Source organism: Lontra canadensis, unplaced genomic scaffold (genome assembly GCF_010015895.1).
Source record: "Lontra canadensis isolate GAN:19392208 unplaced genomic scaffold, GSC_riverotter_1.0 scaffold11, whole genome shotgun sequence".
Classification (NCBI taxonomy): Eukaryota; Metazoa; Chordata; class Mammalia; order Carnivora; family Mustelidae; genus Lontra; species Lontra canadensis.
In genome coordinates, this window is record NW_022631005.1 from 28,508,973 (window position 1) to 28,522,541 (window position 13,569).

At 35.5% G+C, this 13,569-nt stretch overlaps 2 protein-coding genes across 2 annotated transcripts in view; both read left to right on the top strand.

Moving 5' to 3' along the window:
• Positions 1-13,569, top strand: part of DPP10 (dipeptidyl peptidase like 10) — a 1,333,785-nt gene that overhangs the window by 487,247 nt on the left and 832,969 nt on the right. The gene's annotated exons all lie outside the window — the stretch shown is intronic.
• Positions 4,290-4,816, top strand: LOC116866918 (small nuclear ribonucleoprotein Sm D1-like). The gene has a single exon (XM_032856199.1). It carries the CDS (start codon positions 4,360-4,362, stop codon positions 4,711-4,713), a length of 354 nt encoding a protein of 117 aa, XP_032712090.1. The 5' UTR covers positions 4,290-4,359; the 3' UTR covers positions 4,714-4,816.

A 13,569-nucleotide genomic window follows, 5' to 3' on the forward strand; every position in this document is an offset into this window, starting at 1 on the left:
CATGGTATACCTCTTTTCCATGTTTTTACCCAATCTAGTTGGACCTTTAAAATTGAAACTGTATCTTCTATACAGAGCATATGATTGCATTTTAATATTTTTAATCCAGTCTAACAGTCTGTCACTTTGATTGCATTATTTCATCAATTCACACTGCTATTATTGATATTATTGAATTTATGTTTACTATATTTCTTTCACATTTCTGTATGTCTTTTTTATTGTTGTTGTTGTTCTACTGTTCCTCCTTCATCATTTTCTTTTACACTCAATAAATATTTTCTAATGTAACATTTTAATGACTTTATATTTTTCATTACTTTCTTATTAGTTGCTTTAAGGTTTTCGTTATACATCTTAACTTAAATCTACTTCACAGTTATATAATCTTAATTCCAGTGAGATACAATAATTTTAATCTTTAAGCTCTGTTCCTGCCTCTCTTTTTTAAATGCCACTCTTCGAGATATTATTATCTATGATGTTTCTATTACATATTTTTCCTTTAGTAGGTAAATATATCATTACATTTCTTTCTTTCTTTCTTTTTCTTTCTTTCCAAATTAGGAATGGTTAATGAATTTTATGAAATCTTTCTTCTACATCTACTGAAGTTATCATATAATTTTACCCTTTATTCAATTAGTGTGGTGAATTACCTTAATATTTCTTTGCTAAATTAAACTTGAATTTCTAGAACAAATCTTTATCAATCATGATATATAATTATTTTTACATATTGTTGAAATTAGTCAAGTGACATTTTGCTCAAGATTTTGTATCCATATTTGTAAGTGATTTTAGTTAACAGATTCTTGTCATAGTTTAGTATTGAATTTATGCTAACATGAAACTGGGGTTTACTCATTTTTTTAACAGTTTCTTGAAGAATATTTGTAACAACAGTATTATTTCTTCCTTAAATCTTTGTTAAGAATTCTCTAGTGCTGCTATCTTGGTCTGAAGTTCTCTTTGAAAAAAAGATTTTTAAATAGTGTATTTAGTGGTTATTAATAGTTAGCTACTCCTTGTGTCAATTTCAGTGAGTTATAGTTTTCTAGGTATGAGTCCATTTCACCTGAACTTTCAAATTTACATTTCAAAATTTTCAAATTTCCTATTATAAAGCTTTTCTTTTTCTTTTAATAAAGTTGTGGTCAGCGGGGTGCCTGGGTGGCTCAGTGGGTTAAAGCCACTGCCTTCGGCTCAGGTCATGATCCCAGAGTCCTGGGATCGAGCCCCACGTCAGGCTCTCTGCTCAGTGGGGAGCCTGCTTCCTCCGTGTCTCTCTCTCTGCCTGCCTCTCTGCCTACTTGTGATCTCTGTCTGTTAAATAAATTAATTTAAAAAAAAAGAAAGAAGCAGATCTGAATTTTGGGGCACCTGGGTGACTCAGTGGGTTAAGCCACTGCCTTTGGCTCAGGTCATGATCTCAGGGTCCTGGGATCGAGTCCCACATCGGGCTCTCTGCTCAGCAGGGTGTCTGCTTCCCTCTCTCTCTCTGTCTGCCTCTCTGCCTACTTGTGATCTCTGTCTGTCAAATAAATAAATAAAATCTTTAAAAAAATTGTGGTCAAGTAGACTATGTATGAACTGGGTTTGGCCATCTAGTAGCTATGATAACTTAGATAATTTGATTTATCTCTCTGACCCTCAGTTTCCTAATTACTAATACATGGTTAATTAATACTACCCATTGCATTTCTGATAGAAAGTTGTCTATCTGAAAGATCCCTGATGTTATAGATTATCTAAAACTCTAGACAAGATGTGTAATTATTGAGTGGGAAAGTAAGGAAAATCCTCAAACATTATCAAACATCAGAAATACAGAGCTAGCTTTGACCTTAGGCATCGTTGAATAACTAATGGCTTGGAAATTGGACATACAAAGCCAGAAACCAAGTAGGACAAAAGCTTAAATTAGTTCCCACAAAAATCCAGGTTCCCTGAAAAGCAGTACTATTCATAGAATCCTAAGAAGGTTCATGCCATTTGGAGAAAGTGTGGAGATACGTATCTTAGTCTATATCCTGAGAAAGGCAGGAAAAAGAAGTTTTTGTTTGTTTGTTTGTTTTTAAGAGGGCTTAATGATAATTCAGCAGTCATTGGATTGGAGATATAATCCTTTTTTGTGTGTCTTGGGGGAAAAAACCTGTCAGGTCATGATTTGTGTTTAAAGCTGTTCTGAATTGTCAGTGTTTCAGGTATCTGACAGGAGCAAACACATATCATTTTTGTAGGGAAATAATTTCAAGTCAGGTTTAAATGAATTTACACAGAGAAAGTTCTAAAGCACATAGAAATTTATCACAAACACACACACATATGAGGAAATAGCTTAGGAAATAAGCCACCACTAGCAAGAGTCAGCAGATGCAACAAACTGTAGAATCAGAACCTCAAACTGCAGAAACCACACCTACTAGAACTTAGAAGAATCAACCAGTACTGAATATAAATATATACTTAAAGAATTAAAACTTTATATGAGGTAGCCAGAATGATGTTATAATTTTGATTGGGTGTAAGCACTTACTGTTGCTTTGTAGGCACCTTTCTTCCATATATGAGTGTGCATGTGTACATATATATACATACATATATATATATATATAAATTTATATTTTATGACTATGCTGATATAAATACAAATATATTAACGTTTTATATCAAAACATTTTCTTAAGCCTAAAGGTCCTTTGTTCCCCCTTCTGATTTTAAAATAAAGTAAAGCATTTTTGTAGGTCTAAAAAGTGTCATGAGCCCTAAACCTTGTGTCTACTCTGTCTAATGGGTAATCTGGCTCTGAAGGAACAAGAATCTATCAACAACCAGATCTGGAAAAGAACTAAATAGAACTTCTAGATTTTAAACATTCAATTATGAAAATTAGAATCTTAATAGATAACCTAATAGCAAATCAGACACAAATGAAGAAATACTTACTATGGTAAACTGAGGGATAGATTTTTGAGCTATCCAAAATTCAGGTGAGAAAGAAAAAATAAAGCAAGGAAATTTGAACAGTAAATTAAGAGACACAGAGGAAAGGGTAAGAATATCTAATGTACATTTAAACAAAATTCCAAAAGGATAGGGTGAAGAGAATAGGACTAGACAATGGGCATTTTCTATAATGAATTAATAACTTCCTATATTGAGGAATATCAATTAATCCCTAGGATGTATTAACAGACCTCAATTAAGATATAGACTATCCTTTCAAAACAAATGGCAAGCTGAATTTCTTAAAATAAAAAATGAAATTAGTTAAAAACTGAAAGCAAATGTCTTTCTCAGCATTCTCAGGGACCCTAAATTCTCAGGGACCCTAAATTGAAACATAAATGGCCAGAACTAGTAAACACAATTTTATAATCTAACTATTGGCCAGATATATGAACAATTCATCATATTTAGAATTAAAGATAAATATGGCACAATTTTCTGTGTAATTATTTGTAGATAATAACCAGGGGCTGAACATAATCTAAGAAAGTATTGATGACTTACTTTAGAGAGAGCAAGACATATTAACTACAATTTGTAGGAAAACTGAGATTATTTATTTTGCCAATTTTTTTCTGAAACCTTTTCTTCTATTGAAATTTCAGTGTTTAGTGTAGTCCTGAGTCATGTGATTTCTCTTGGCAGAAGTACTTTCAGCATATTTATTTTTGTTTCCTTTTGGAGGTGCAAAGCTCTCTTTTGCTTATGGCGTCTCTTCAGATTCACCAAAAGCCTCTGAGTAAAGTGTCTGCCCTTTATTTTGGGATTAATATTTTGTTGTTATTCTTAGTAGAGAACATCTGCTTTGCATCTCTACATTCTTTATCCTTTTGTCAATTACTAAGGCTCCGAAGATGCATATTTACTTGCCTTGAAAATTGATAATTTCTTTAAAAGTTGGAAGTATTCATAGAATCCCTGCTTTTTAGCATGTTCACACCTATTTGTAGAATCTTAAATATGGAAGAAACCTCAGAAATACTTTGGTTTAGCCTTCTCATTTTGGATCTGGTATATCTGAATTATGAAGCCATTTGCTCAAGGTACCCTAATATTTTAGGTGCATATCCACCCTGAGAACACATTTTCTTATTTCCAATCTAATATTTTTACTACATTCTGTTATTTTTTAACTGGGCAATTTGTAGGCATTAGTCACGTGTTTTGTGCCTAAAACTGTGCTGGGTGGCATGATAGGATACAAAAGAAAAGATAGGTGTAAATATAGGAATAGATATAGACACCCTTTGATTTAGAAATCCCAAAAATCGATACTCCTTAGTCTTTCGGACCTCGGTAGTCGGGTTTTGTGCACGGTCTCACCGAAACAGTGACGGCGCCGCTAGGATGAAGCTCGTAAGATTTTTGATGAAATTGAGTCATGAAACTGTAACCATCGAATTAAAGAATGGAACACAGGTCCATGGAACAATCACAGGTGTAGATGTCAGCATGAATACCCATCTTAAAGCTGTGAAAATGACTTTGAAGAATAGAGAACCAGTACAACTGGAAACACTGAGTATTCGAGGAAATAACATTCGATATTTTATCCTACCAGACAGTTTACCTCTTGATACACTACTTGTGGATGTTGAACCAAAGGTGAAATCTAAGAAAAGGGAAGCTGTTGCAGGAAGAGGCCGAGGAAGAGGAAGAGGACGTGGTCGGGGTAGAGGAAGAGGGGGTCCTAGGCGATAATGTCTCTCAAGATTACTATTTCAAAGTGATACATGATTGGGGATATTTTTTGTACAGGTTTTGTTTGTTTATGTCAGTTTTTAATAAACATAAATGTAGGACAGAAAAAAAAAAGAAATCCCAAAAATCTTCATGCTTAGGAAATTTCTAAAAATAAACTAAAAGCTTAAGCTTTTAAATATAATCATTCATGCTCAAAAAAATCTAATATTATTTGGAATATAAGACATAAACTTTAATAAGTGTATTCAACTTTGTGTGGAGCTTTTTGTTCTAATCTAATCTATAGCATCATTTCCTTTGATTTCATCCTTCCCTCCATGAAGAGAAGTTGAACTTTGAAGAACTGTATGGCATTCTCTTATGTTTTAAAATTCAAAAGTGGCTACTATCCAAACTACAGATAAGAAATGTGCATTTCTGTGTGCATGCTTCATTCAGAAAATATTAGGCTGATGTAAAATAAAGAAGTTACCTAGTATGAGTCTAAGCACAAGTATGTCAAAAGTTTGAAATCGATAGACTTTCTTTTATCCCTCACATATAACAAAACTTTGCTTTTGAATTAAAAATTGCTGGTATTTTTAAGTCCTCAATTTCACTTGAATTTATCTTTTAGGAAAAAAAAATATTGTCTTGGGTGTCCTTTCAGTTCAAGGTGACAAGTAATAACCTCCAAGAGGACATGAATGGTTTTCCATCCACAGCCCAGTTAACCTATTTACTTATACATTCTATTCTTCAGTAGAAATTTGTGGAACATCCAGTCTCTGCCAGGCATGATGCTTAGCACTAAGAATAAAACATAAGAGAATACAATAAAGATTTCTGCCCTTCTGGATCATAGTGGGGAAAATAAACAATAAGCAAGTAATATGTAATATTACAAGTAATAAAAATATTACAAGTAAAAAATATTACAAGTATAAAAAATAAAATAAATGTAATATGTAATATTATAAGTAATAAACAACTGAACCACCATTGTGCAGATTATAGACTGAGTATTGCAATGGAGAATAGGAGAGTGGTGAGCAGTTACATTAGGATGTTCAGAAAAGTCCTCTCTAGAGTAGGGCCATTAACCTGAGGCCCAAATGAAGAGAAGAAGACAGCCATGTCAGAGCCTACACGTGCAATCCCAGGAGAGGCACTCATGATGCCAAACGCTCTGTGTGGAGAGTAAGCTTAGTGATCAAAGAACTGAGGGAGATGTAGATTACTCTGGCCTTTGTGGGCCATGGTAAGTAAGGCGGACTTATTCTACTATTCCTTCAGAGGAAAACCTCTGAAGTGTTTAAACAGGTGAGTAACAATGAGATTAATTTTATATGTATACATATATCAAGCTTGCTGCTCTATGGAGAATGGTTGGGAGGAGGCACTGTGCAAGCCCGGCAAGAACTTAGGATAGATGGTGATGGCTTCACTAGGTGTGGTGCTGCAGGAACATATTTCCATTTTTCTGCATCATGAGGGCTTTCTGGGCAAATTTTACTGAAACTTGGGAACTAACCTTAAAAGAACAAGCTTTGGAAGTTAAATTATAACTGATTAAGATAGTGCTAAACCATCTAGAAAGATTTATCTTCTCACAGGTATGCTTTTACATGATAAGGGACTATGAGAGATTCTGAGACCATGGGCATAACCAGTGTTATAAAGTTGGATATGTTTGTCTTATCTTTCCCTTATAGATACATATTTACATTGCCAAGGAACTAAGGATCCTTCCCATGTTGAATTTGTTTATTCTAGGGAGCAAAAGATTTCTTTCCACCTTCCAGGAAAGGAGTTTGGACAGCTTTCTATCTCTTATGTAACTATCCAACATTATATATCCAGGATTCCTTATTTACCATAGAGAGCCTATAATATAGGATGACACCCAGCTCTACAAGAACTGGAACAAAGGAAATAGAGTTCAGTTATTTCTATGAATAAGTACATAACTAATCTACCTACATTGCAGGAAACCTCATGTTTGCATACAGGATAATATTAACTCATATAGATATTAAAAAACAACATTAGGTTACTGAATATGAAGAAAAATAAATGGACTTTAAATATATTTTTGAAGTGATACAAGAAGACTTTCTGATGAGTTAAATGAAGGTTGGGGAAGAAAAGAGAGGAATCAAGGATGACTCCAAGTTTTATTTAAATAGCTGAATGAAGAGTGGCATTATTTATTGAGATGAAGAAAGACTAAGTACGACCAGGTTGTGGGTAGAACAAAAAATTCTGTTTTGATAACTTAAGTGTGACATACCTATGAGACCAGAAATTAGTTATCAGTTATGTAGCTGGATTTGCATAGTTTTGGTTAGGAAAAATAAACAATATGTGCAGTTTTAAGAGTTACTCTTTTATCTCACAAAGACTTCAACTATTCATGAGCAGGGGGTACTTCCTAAAGACACACAACATAGTGACTATGCCACTAGTGTAATGTGACTAGAGAGATGTGAAAGCATGAACAGAGTTCCATAGAACTAGCCTACAAACTAGTCTTTTGACTCTGAAGATGCTAGATTGTAAAATAGCATCATGATCCACACTACAATTCTGTAATTTCATGATTCTGATTAATTTTATGAATTTCTCATTACTGAATCTGTGTTCGTAACTCCAGTTGCAACTATGTCCATAATCTTCCAGAAAGTTAAACCCAACCCATTAAACTTTCTTCTTAAAAGACGATACACAGTCAAATCTTGCAAAAATCACCAGTTCTGGTTAGCTATTGCTTTAAAATAAATCACCCCAAAATTCACTGATTTTAAATAATTATTGTAATCTGTTACAATGCTGCTGGTTGACCGGTATACCTTGGTAGTTCTCATTTGGTATCTTGTGTACTTGCAGTCAAATCACGTTTAGGCTAAAGTCATCTGAAGATATCTTCAATCACACTTTCAGTGACTAGGTTGAGATTGTGTGATATTGTGATATGTCAGAAGCAATACATATTTGGTCTTTGTCCCTGTTTCTGGCAGAGTTGCTAAAACCCTTGACATTTTCTAAGTGAGAAGAACAATCAAGGTGTCATTTGTTATGTTAATGATTTGACTTTTTGGAAAACACCTAAGGATGAGGGCTTGTGGCCTAAAAAACTATTAGAGGGTTGGAACTTCCAGCCCCACCTTTTGACCTCCCTGGAAGGAAGAGGTGCTGAAGGATAAATCAATCAGCAATGGCCAGTGATTTACTCAATCAAACCTACATAATGCAGCCTCCATAAAAACCCCAAAGAATTTGGTTTGCAGAGCTCCTGGGTTGGTGAACACATTGAGATACGGGGCCAGTGGGAGTCTCAAAGAGCATAGCAGCTTCCTACCCTTGCCCTATCCTATGCTCAGTGTGTCTCTTCCATCTAGCTGTTCATGAGTTTCATGTTTTTATAATAAACCAGTTATCTAGCAAGTAAATGTTTCTCTGACTTCAGTGAACCACTCCAGCAAATTAACCAAACCCAAGGAGGACATCCCTAGAACCTTTGATCTGTAGCCTGTCAGTCGGAAGCATCAGTGACAACCTGAGCTCACAATTGGCGTCCGAAGTTGGGAGGAGGACAGTCTTGCGGACTGAGACCTTAACCTGTGGGATCTGATGCTATCTCCACGGAGAGAAATCAAAATTTAGTTGAATTTTAGGCCTTCTAATTGTGTCAGAGGACTGTTCAGATATGTGGTGGGGAAAACTCCCATGAAATGGAATTGGTGATCAGAATCTTAGATGGGCAGATACATGCTAGCTGGGCATCTCTCTTACTGGCCTTTTTGTACAGCTAGGCTGGTCTTCCCAGCAGCATGGAGATCTCAGAGGATGGACTTTGTTCATGGCAGCTAGTTTTTCTCGGAGCACATGGTCCACAAGACCTAAGAGGAAACTGTAGTGTTTCTTCTGATCTAATCACAGAAGTCACACAGCATTAGTTTTACAATATTTAATTGGTCAGAGCAATCATAGAGCAGCCCACTTTCAAAGGATCAGAGGAATAGACTCCATTTCTCCATGGCAGAAATGCTTGCTTATAGAGGGATGGAATGGTCAAGAGCATCTGTCTTGGAAACTATCACATCTTTCTGAGCACAGGCTCTTTCCAGTGGAAAAGAATGTTGTTGTTTTCCAAACATCAGCTCCCAGTTGGAGATACTGACCAGATACAATAAATAAGGGGCTGATTATCAGAGCAGAGGTTCTAAAATAACCATTTTCAAGGCTTATGCTCTCACTCACCTCTAACACATTGTCTTTAAAAATACTGAGAAGCTGGCATATCTGATGGTATACTATTTTGGCCATGCCTTTTCCCATCTTTATGCTATCACTTACTGTTGTAAGAAATAAAAACTCTACCAATCATATAATTCTTTCCTTACTTCTTGCTTCTTTTCTCACATCTCTACTTTAATTTTGATAATTCTATAGAGCTCAGAAGCTCTCCAGTCTACTCTAGAACAGTGATCTTCACACTGGTTATACATGAACCCATGGTGACAGAGAAAGACATTCCATTGGTGTGTTTGCACCAAGAGTTTTAAGGGAACTCATTTCCATATCCTCAAGCTTCAGATATTTGCTAGAATTGATCGAGAATGAAGCAATACTCACAATATTCTTTCTCTCAATTTACCAAAATAAACAAACAAATAAAACTTTTCACCCATACCAAATCTTTCTTTGCTGTTATCAAATCATCCCTGGGTTGTAAAATTCATCAGGGCATCAAACAAAGGAGAAATTGAAATATTGGCTTAAGGAAAATATTTTTTAATATTCCATTTAGACAACATAAATTTATAAGACTTCTTGTCTTTTCCTACCTTGTTTTATTTCTATGTGGGAAAGATGAGCTTACTATTAGAATATTTTAACCTATTTGGGGAGCTATGTAGTTCACAGAGCTGAAGCTACAGGTTAGAGAAGCTGATTCTTTGAAATATAGTTTAAATGCATTGAGGAAATGCCACATTTTCAAAGTACATTGTATGAAACACATGTAAAACTTTTACACAATGTATTACAGATATTTTGTAATACTTTTACACAATGTATTATAGATATTCTGTATATTAAATACATAGTTAAAATCAATTTTATCAAATCATATAATGAAAGGTATCCTATAGTCATTCATGTTTTATCTTATAACAGTTTCTAGCTACTATAAATAAGATGTATTAATCTAAATTCATAATGAAAATATTTATTTAATTTTTTGTTCATTCATTTCTTTATTTAGAAAGAGCGCATGTGTGAGTCATCGGGGGAGTGGGGTATCGGGAGAGAGGGAGAGACAGAGAATCTTAAGCAGCCTCCTGCCCAGCGTGGAGCTTGATGTGGAGGCGTGATTTCATGACCCTGAGATCATGACCTGAGCCAAAATCAAGATTCGGACATTTAACTGACTGAGCCACACAGACCCCCTAATAAGAAAATATTTAAATATCAACTTAAAAATGTGTAGTTTATTAAAATTACTTTAGGCATTATATGAGCAAAATAAATGGACTATCTTTGCTCTATTATCTATTTTATTTATCAGGCTTTGTTGAATATTTGCTGTTAGTTTGACTTTACCACTGCACTATAGGTCACATTACTGCAGGGATAATATATATCTATCATTGCTGTATCCCAGATGCCTACCACAGTGCCTCACATTTAGTACACATTTAATGAATGTATTGGATGCACATATGAATGAGTGGATAAACGAGCAAAGGGAAAGATATATAGGATAGAGGTGGTCTTTCCTTACTTAAATTTGTATTGATTATTATCTAAGCTACATACTACAGTCCTTTTTGATGTTTCATTCCTTTATCATGCTGTTTTTACCCATTTTCAAAAGTACTAGACATAATAACTGAACAGTGTATACATGTCATTTTACTTAATTTATGATTTGATTTTTAAATAACAGCTTTATTGGGGTATAATTTACATAGTATGAAGTTAACCCTTATAAGTTTCAGTGTAATATTTAGTGGTTTTTAGTGTATTCACAGAATTGTGGGATTATTAAAACTAATTTTATATATTTCAGCACCTTAGGAAAAAATATCTGATACCCCGTATGATCAGATGTCTCCCTCTAGGTAACCACTAATCTCTTTTTGTTTCAGTACTACATACTGCATGATTTATACAAAATGTCTATTTATACAAAGCCTCCTCTGGACACTTTGTATAAATAGACATTTTGTATAAATCATGCAGTATGTAGTTTGTTTTAGGGATTGGCTTCTCTTATTTAGAATAAGGTTTACACACTCTTACTGTGTACCAAGACTTCAATTTTTTATAATTGCTGAACAGCATCCCATTGAAGGGATATACCACATTTTCTTCACCCATCAATCAGTTAGTTGATGGGTATTGGGTGGTTTCCACTTTTTCAGGAGTTATGAATAAGTTGCTCTGAGCATTTATGTCCAAGTTTTATATAGACATGTGTTTTCATTTCTCCTGGGTATATACTTAGGAGAAGAATTATTGGGCCCTATGGTAACTTTCTGTTTAACACTGAGAGACTGTTAGGTGTTTTCGAAAGGCTGCATGTATGAGGGTTCCATTTTCTCCATGTCCTTACCAACAGTTTTATTATCTGCCTTTTTGATTAGAGCATCCTAGTGAATTTGGTGTTGATTTACATTTCTTTGATAACTAGTAATACTCAGTATCTTTCCCTGGACTCGTTGGCTTTATAGTATACCTACTTTGGAGAAACAAATATCTAGTCAAATCTTTTATTCATTTTATTAAAATTAGATTTTGTCTTAAGTTATACGAGTTCCTTGTATATTCTAGATACAAGTCACTCATCAGATATATGATTTACAAATACATTCTCCCATTCTTTGAGTTGTTTTTTACTTTCTTGGTGGTTTAGTTGGTAGCATAATTTTTTAAAATTTTGGATCCAGTCCAAATGATCTGTTTTGTTTATATCACTGAGTTTTTGGTGTTATATTTAAGGACACTATTTGATTTGTAATCAGCCTTGTTGAATATCAATATCAACCCATGCCATCCTAATTCACTTGCTTTGTATGGCCCCCCCTCACTTACAGGGCAAATTCTACAGACTTCCTCAGACCTTTGGTTGGAACTGCCATGGGTTTCCTTTAAAACTGGCCCCAAGTCTTTAAAAGGCTAGACTTACCAGATATCCCTTTTCCACTGTTCAGTTGAGATGCACAGGGACTTTGCAAAAATGATTTTTGCTTAAAAAAAAAAAGGAAAGAGCAAAAGAAAAGAAGTAGATGCAAACAAGAAGAGAGGAAAAAATGTAGAAGATAAAAGGTGAGAGTCTCATCAAACAAAAAATGCCTATTTTAAGATAAAACCCAGTGACATCAGAAAGCATAGTGTATTGGGGAGATGGAAGTAAGCCTGGTCTCGTGGAGGACATGGCAGCTGTGGAGGATGGAGGTTCTTCATTGTTACCCTGGAATGGGATTCTCAACTGACCAAATGCATTCCACTCCCTCAGGGAAACTAGATAAAACAGAGCAAAAAACAAAGCAACAGGAATGAAATTAATTGTAATCATTTGATTCTGAAGAGCTCTTCTTCTCACACGTTAATGTGTATACATCACCTATTAAAAATGCAGGTTCTGGTTCAGCAGGAATGGGGTGGGGGCTTGAGCTACATGTGATGCTGAGGCTGCTATTCGGTACTGTTCCTTGACTCTCAGAGCTACAATGGGCAGAGGAGAACAATGTCATTCATTCCTTCAGAAAGGGAGAAAGTCCCACTTTTCAGTCTGGCTCTGTTTATCGAGATGATCTTTTTTTGCATGTGTTCAGATTTAAAGGTCAGATCTGTTTTCTTTTCAACAGCTGCTTGGGAATTGCTCATCTTGCAGTTCCTGTATGGGGTTTGATTACCTAAGTGGATCAAAAAGCTACAAGATAGCTTGGAGGACAGTCCTTCTAATAGCATCCAGGATTCAAGGGTTCAAATTTAAAAGGCAAGCTTGCAAAGGCAACTTTGGATCAGAACTCTGGTCCACTTGAAAAAGGAGAGCCCACAAAGTATCTTGTTCCAGAACCCTGTGGTCATGTGTGTGTGTGCTTGAATGGTGGGGGAGGGGATGAGATTTAGATTTTAGACCCTGCCACAGAAGATCCCCCAAGAGAGAAGGCTGTCCTCACATGTGCCATGAAAGCAGGCATAGGCCACTCTAAGGCCCGACTATAAAATCAAAGAAGTCTGTCCTTGGTAACTACTCAGGCAGACAAACTGTCTGACAAACTGTTTCAAATGTCTAGCATATTCTACACATACTGTTGATGTCCTGAGGGACAGAGACTGACAAGTTCCCATTCACAAAAGCATACAGTTTGATGAGGAGACTCTCAATTAAATAGACAACTGCAACATAGTAATTAAGGTGGTACAATACAGTTAAGCACAGTTTGGAGAAATGTCCAGTTCCGCTTCTGGAGACAGAAAGCTCAGGAACAATTTCTCAGGAGATGTGATACTTGAACTTGTCCCTTCCTTTCTCTCTTCCCACCCCCACTCCTCCTAGTACCCTTTTGCAGCCTAAGAACCCTCTTGTCAAGAAGAGAGAGTCTAAGGAAACTCCTTCACCTGGTATTACTGATGGTGACATATCCTCCAATACTTTGTCCTTTTCACCACTGAAGACTATTCTTAAAATCAAAGAATGAATTGCTAATAATAAAGCTTCACCTGTTAGGAAGGGAGACTATTTGGAGGTCAAGGCATCTCTCTTAGAATCCTTAAAACTGCACAGCTGAATGACTGTGGCCATTTAAGCCTGAGCAGACCCTGAAAGCCCTTCCCCGGAGCAAGAGGTCTTCCACAGAA

Excerpts from the sequence above, each read along its gene's own strand:
- LOC116866918 (XM_032856199.1), top strand. The coding sequence starts at position 4,360 with ATGAAGCTCGTAAGATTTTTGATGAAATTGAGTCATGAAACTGTAACC.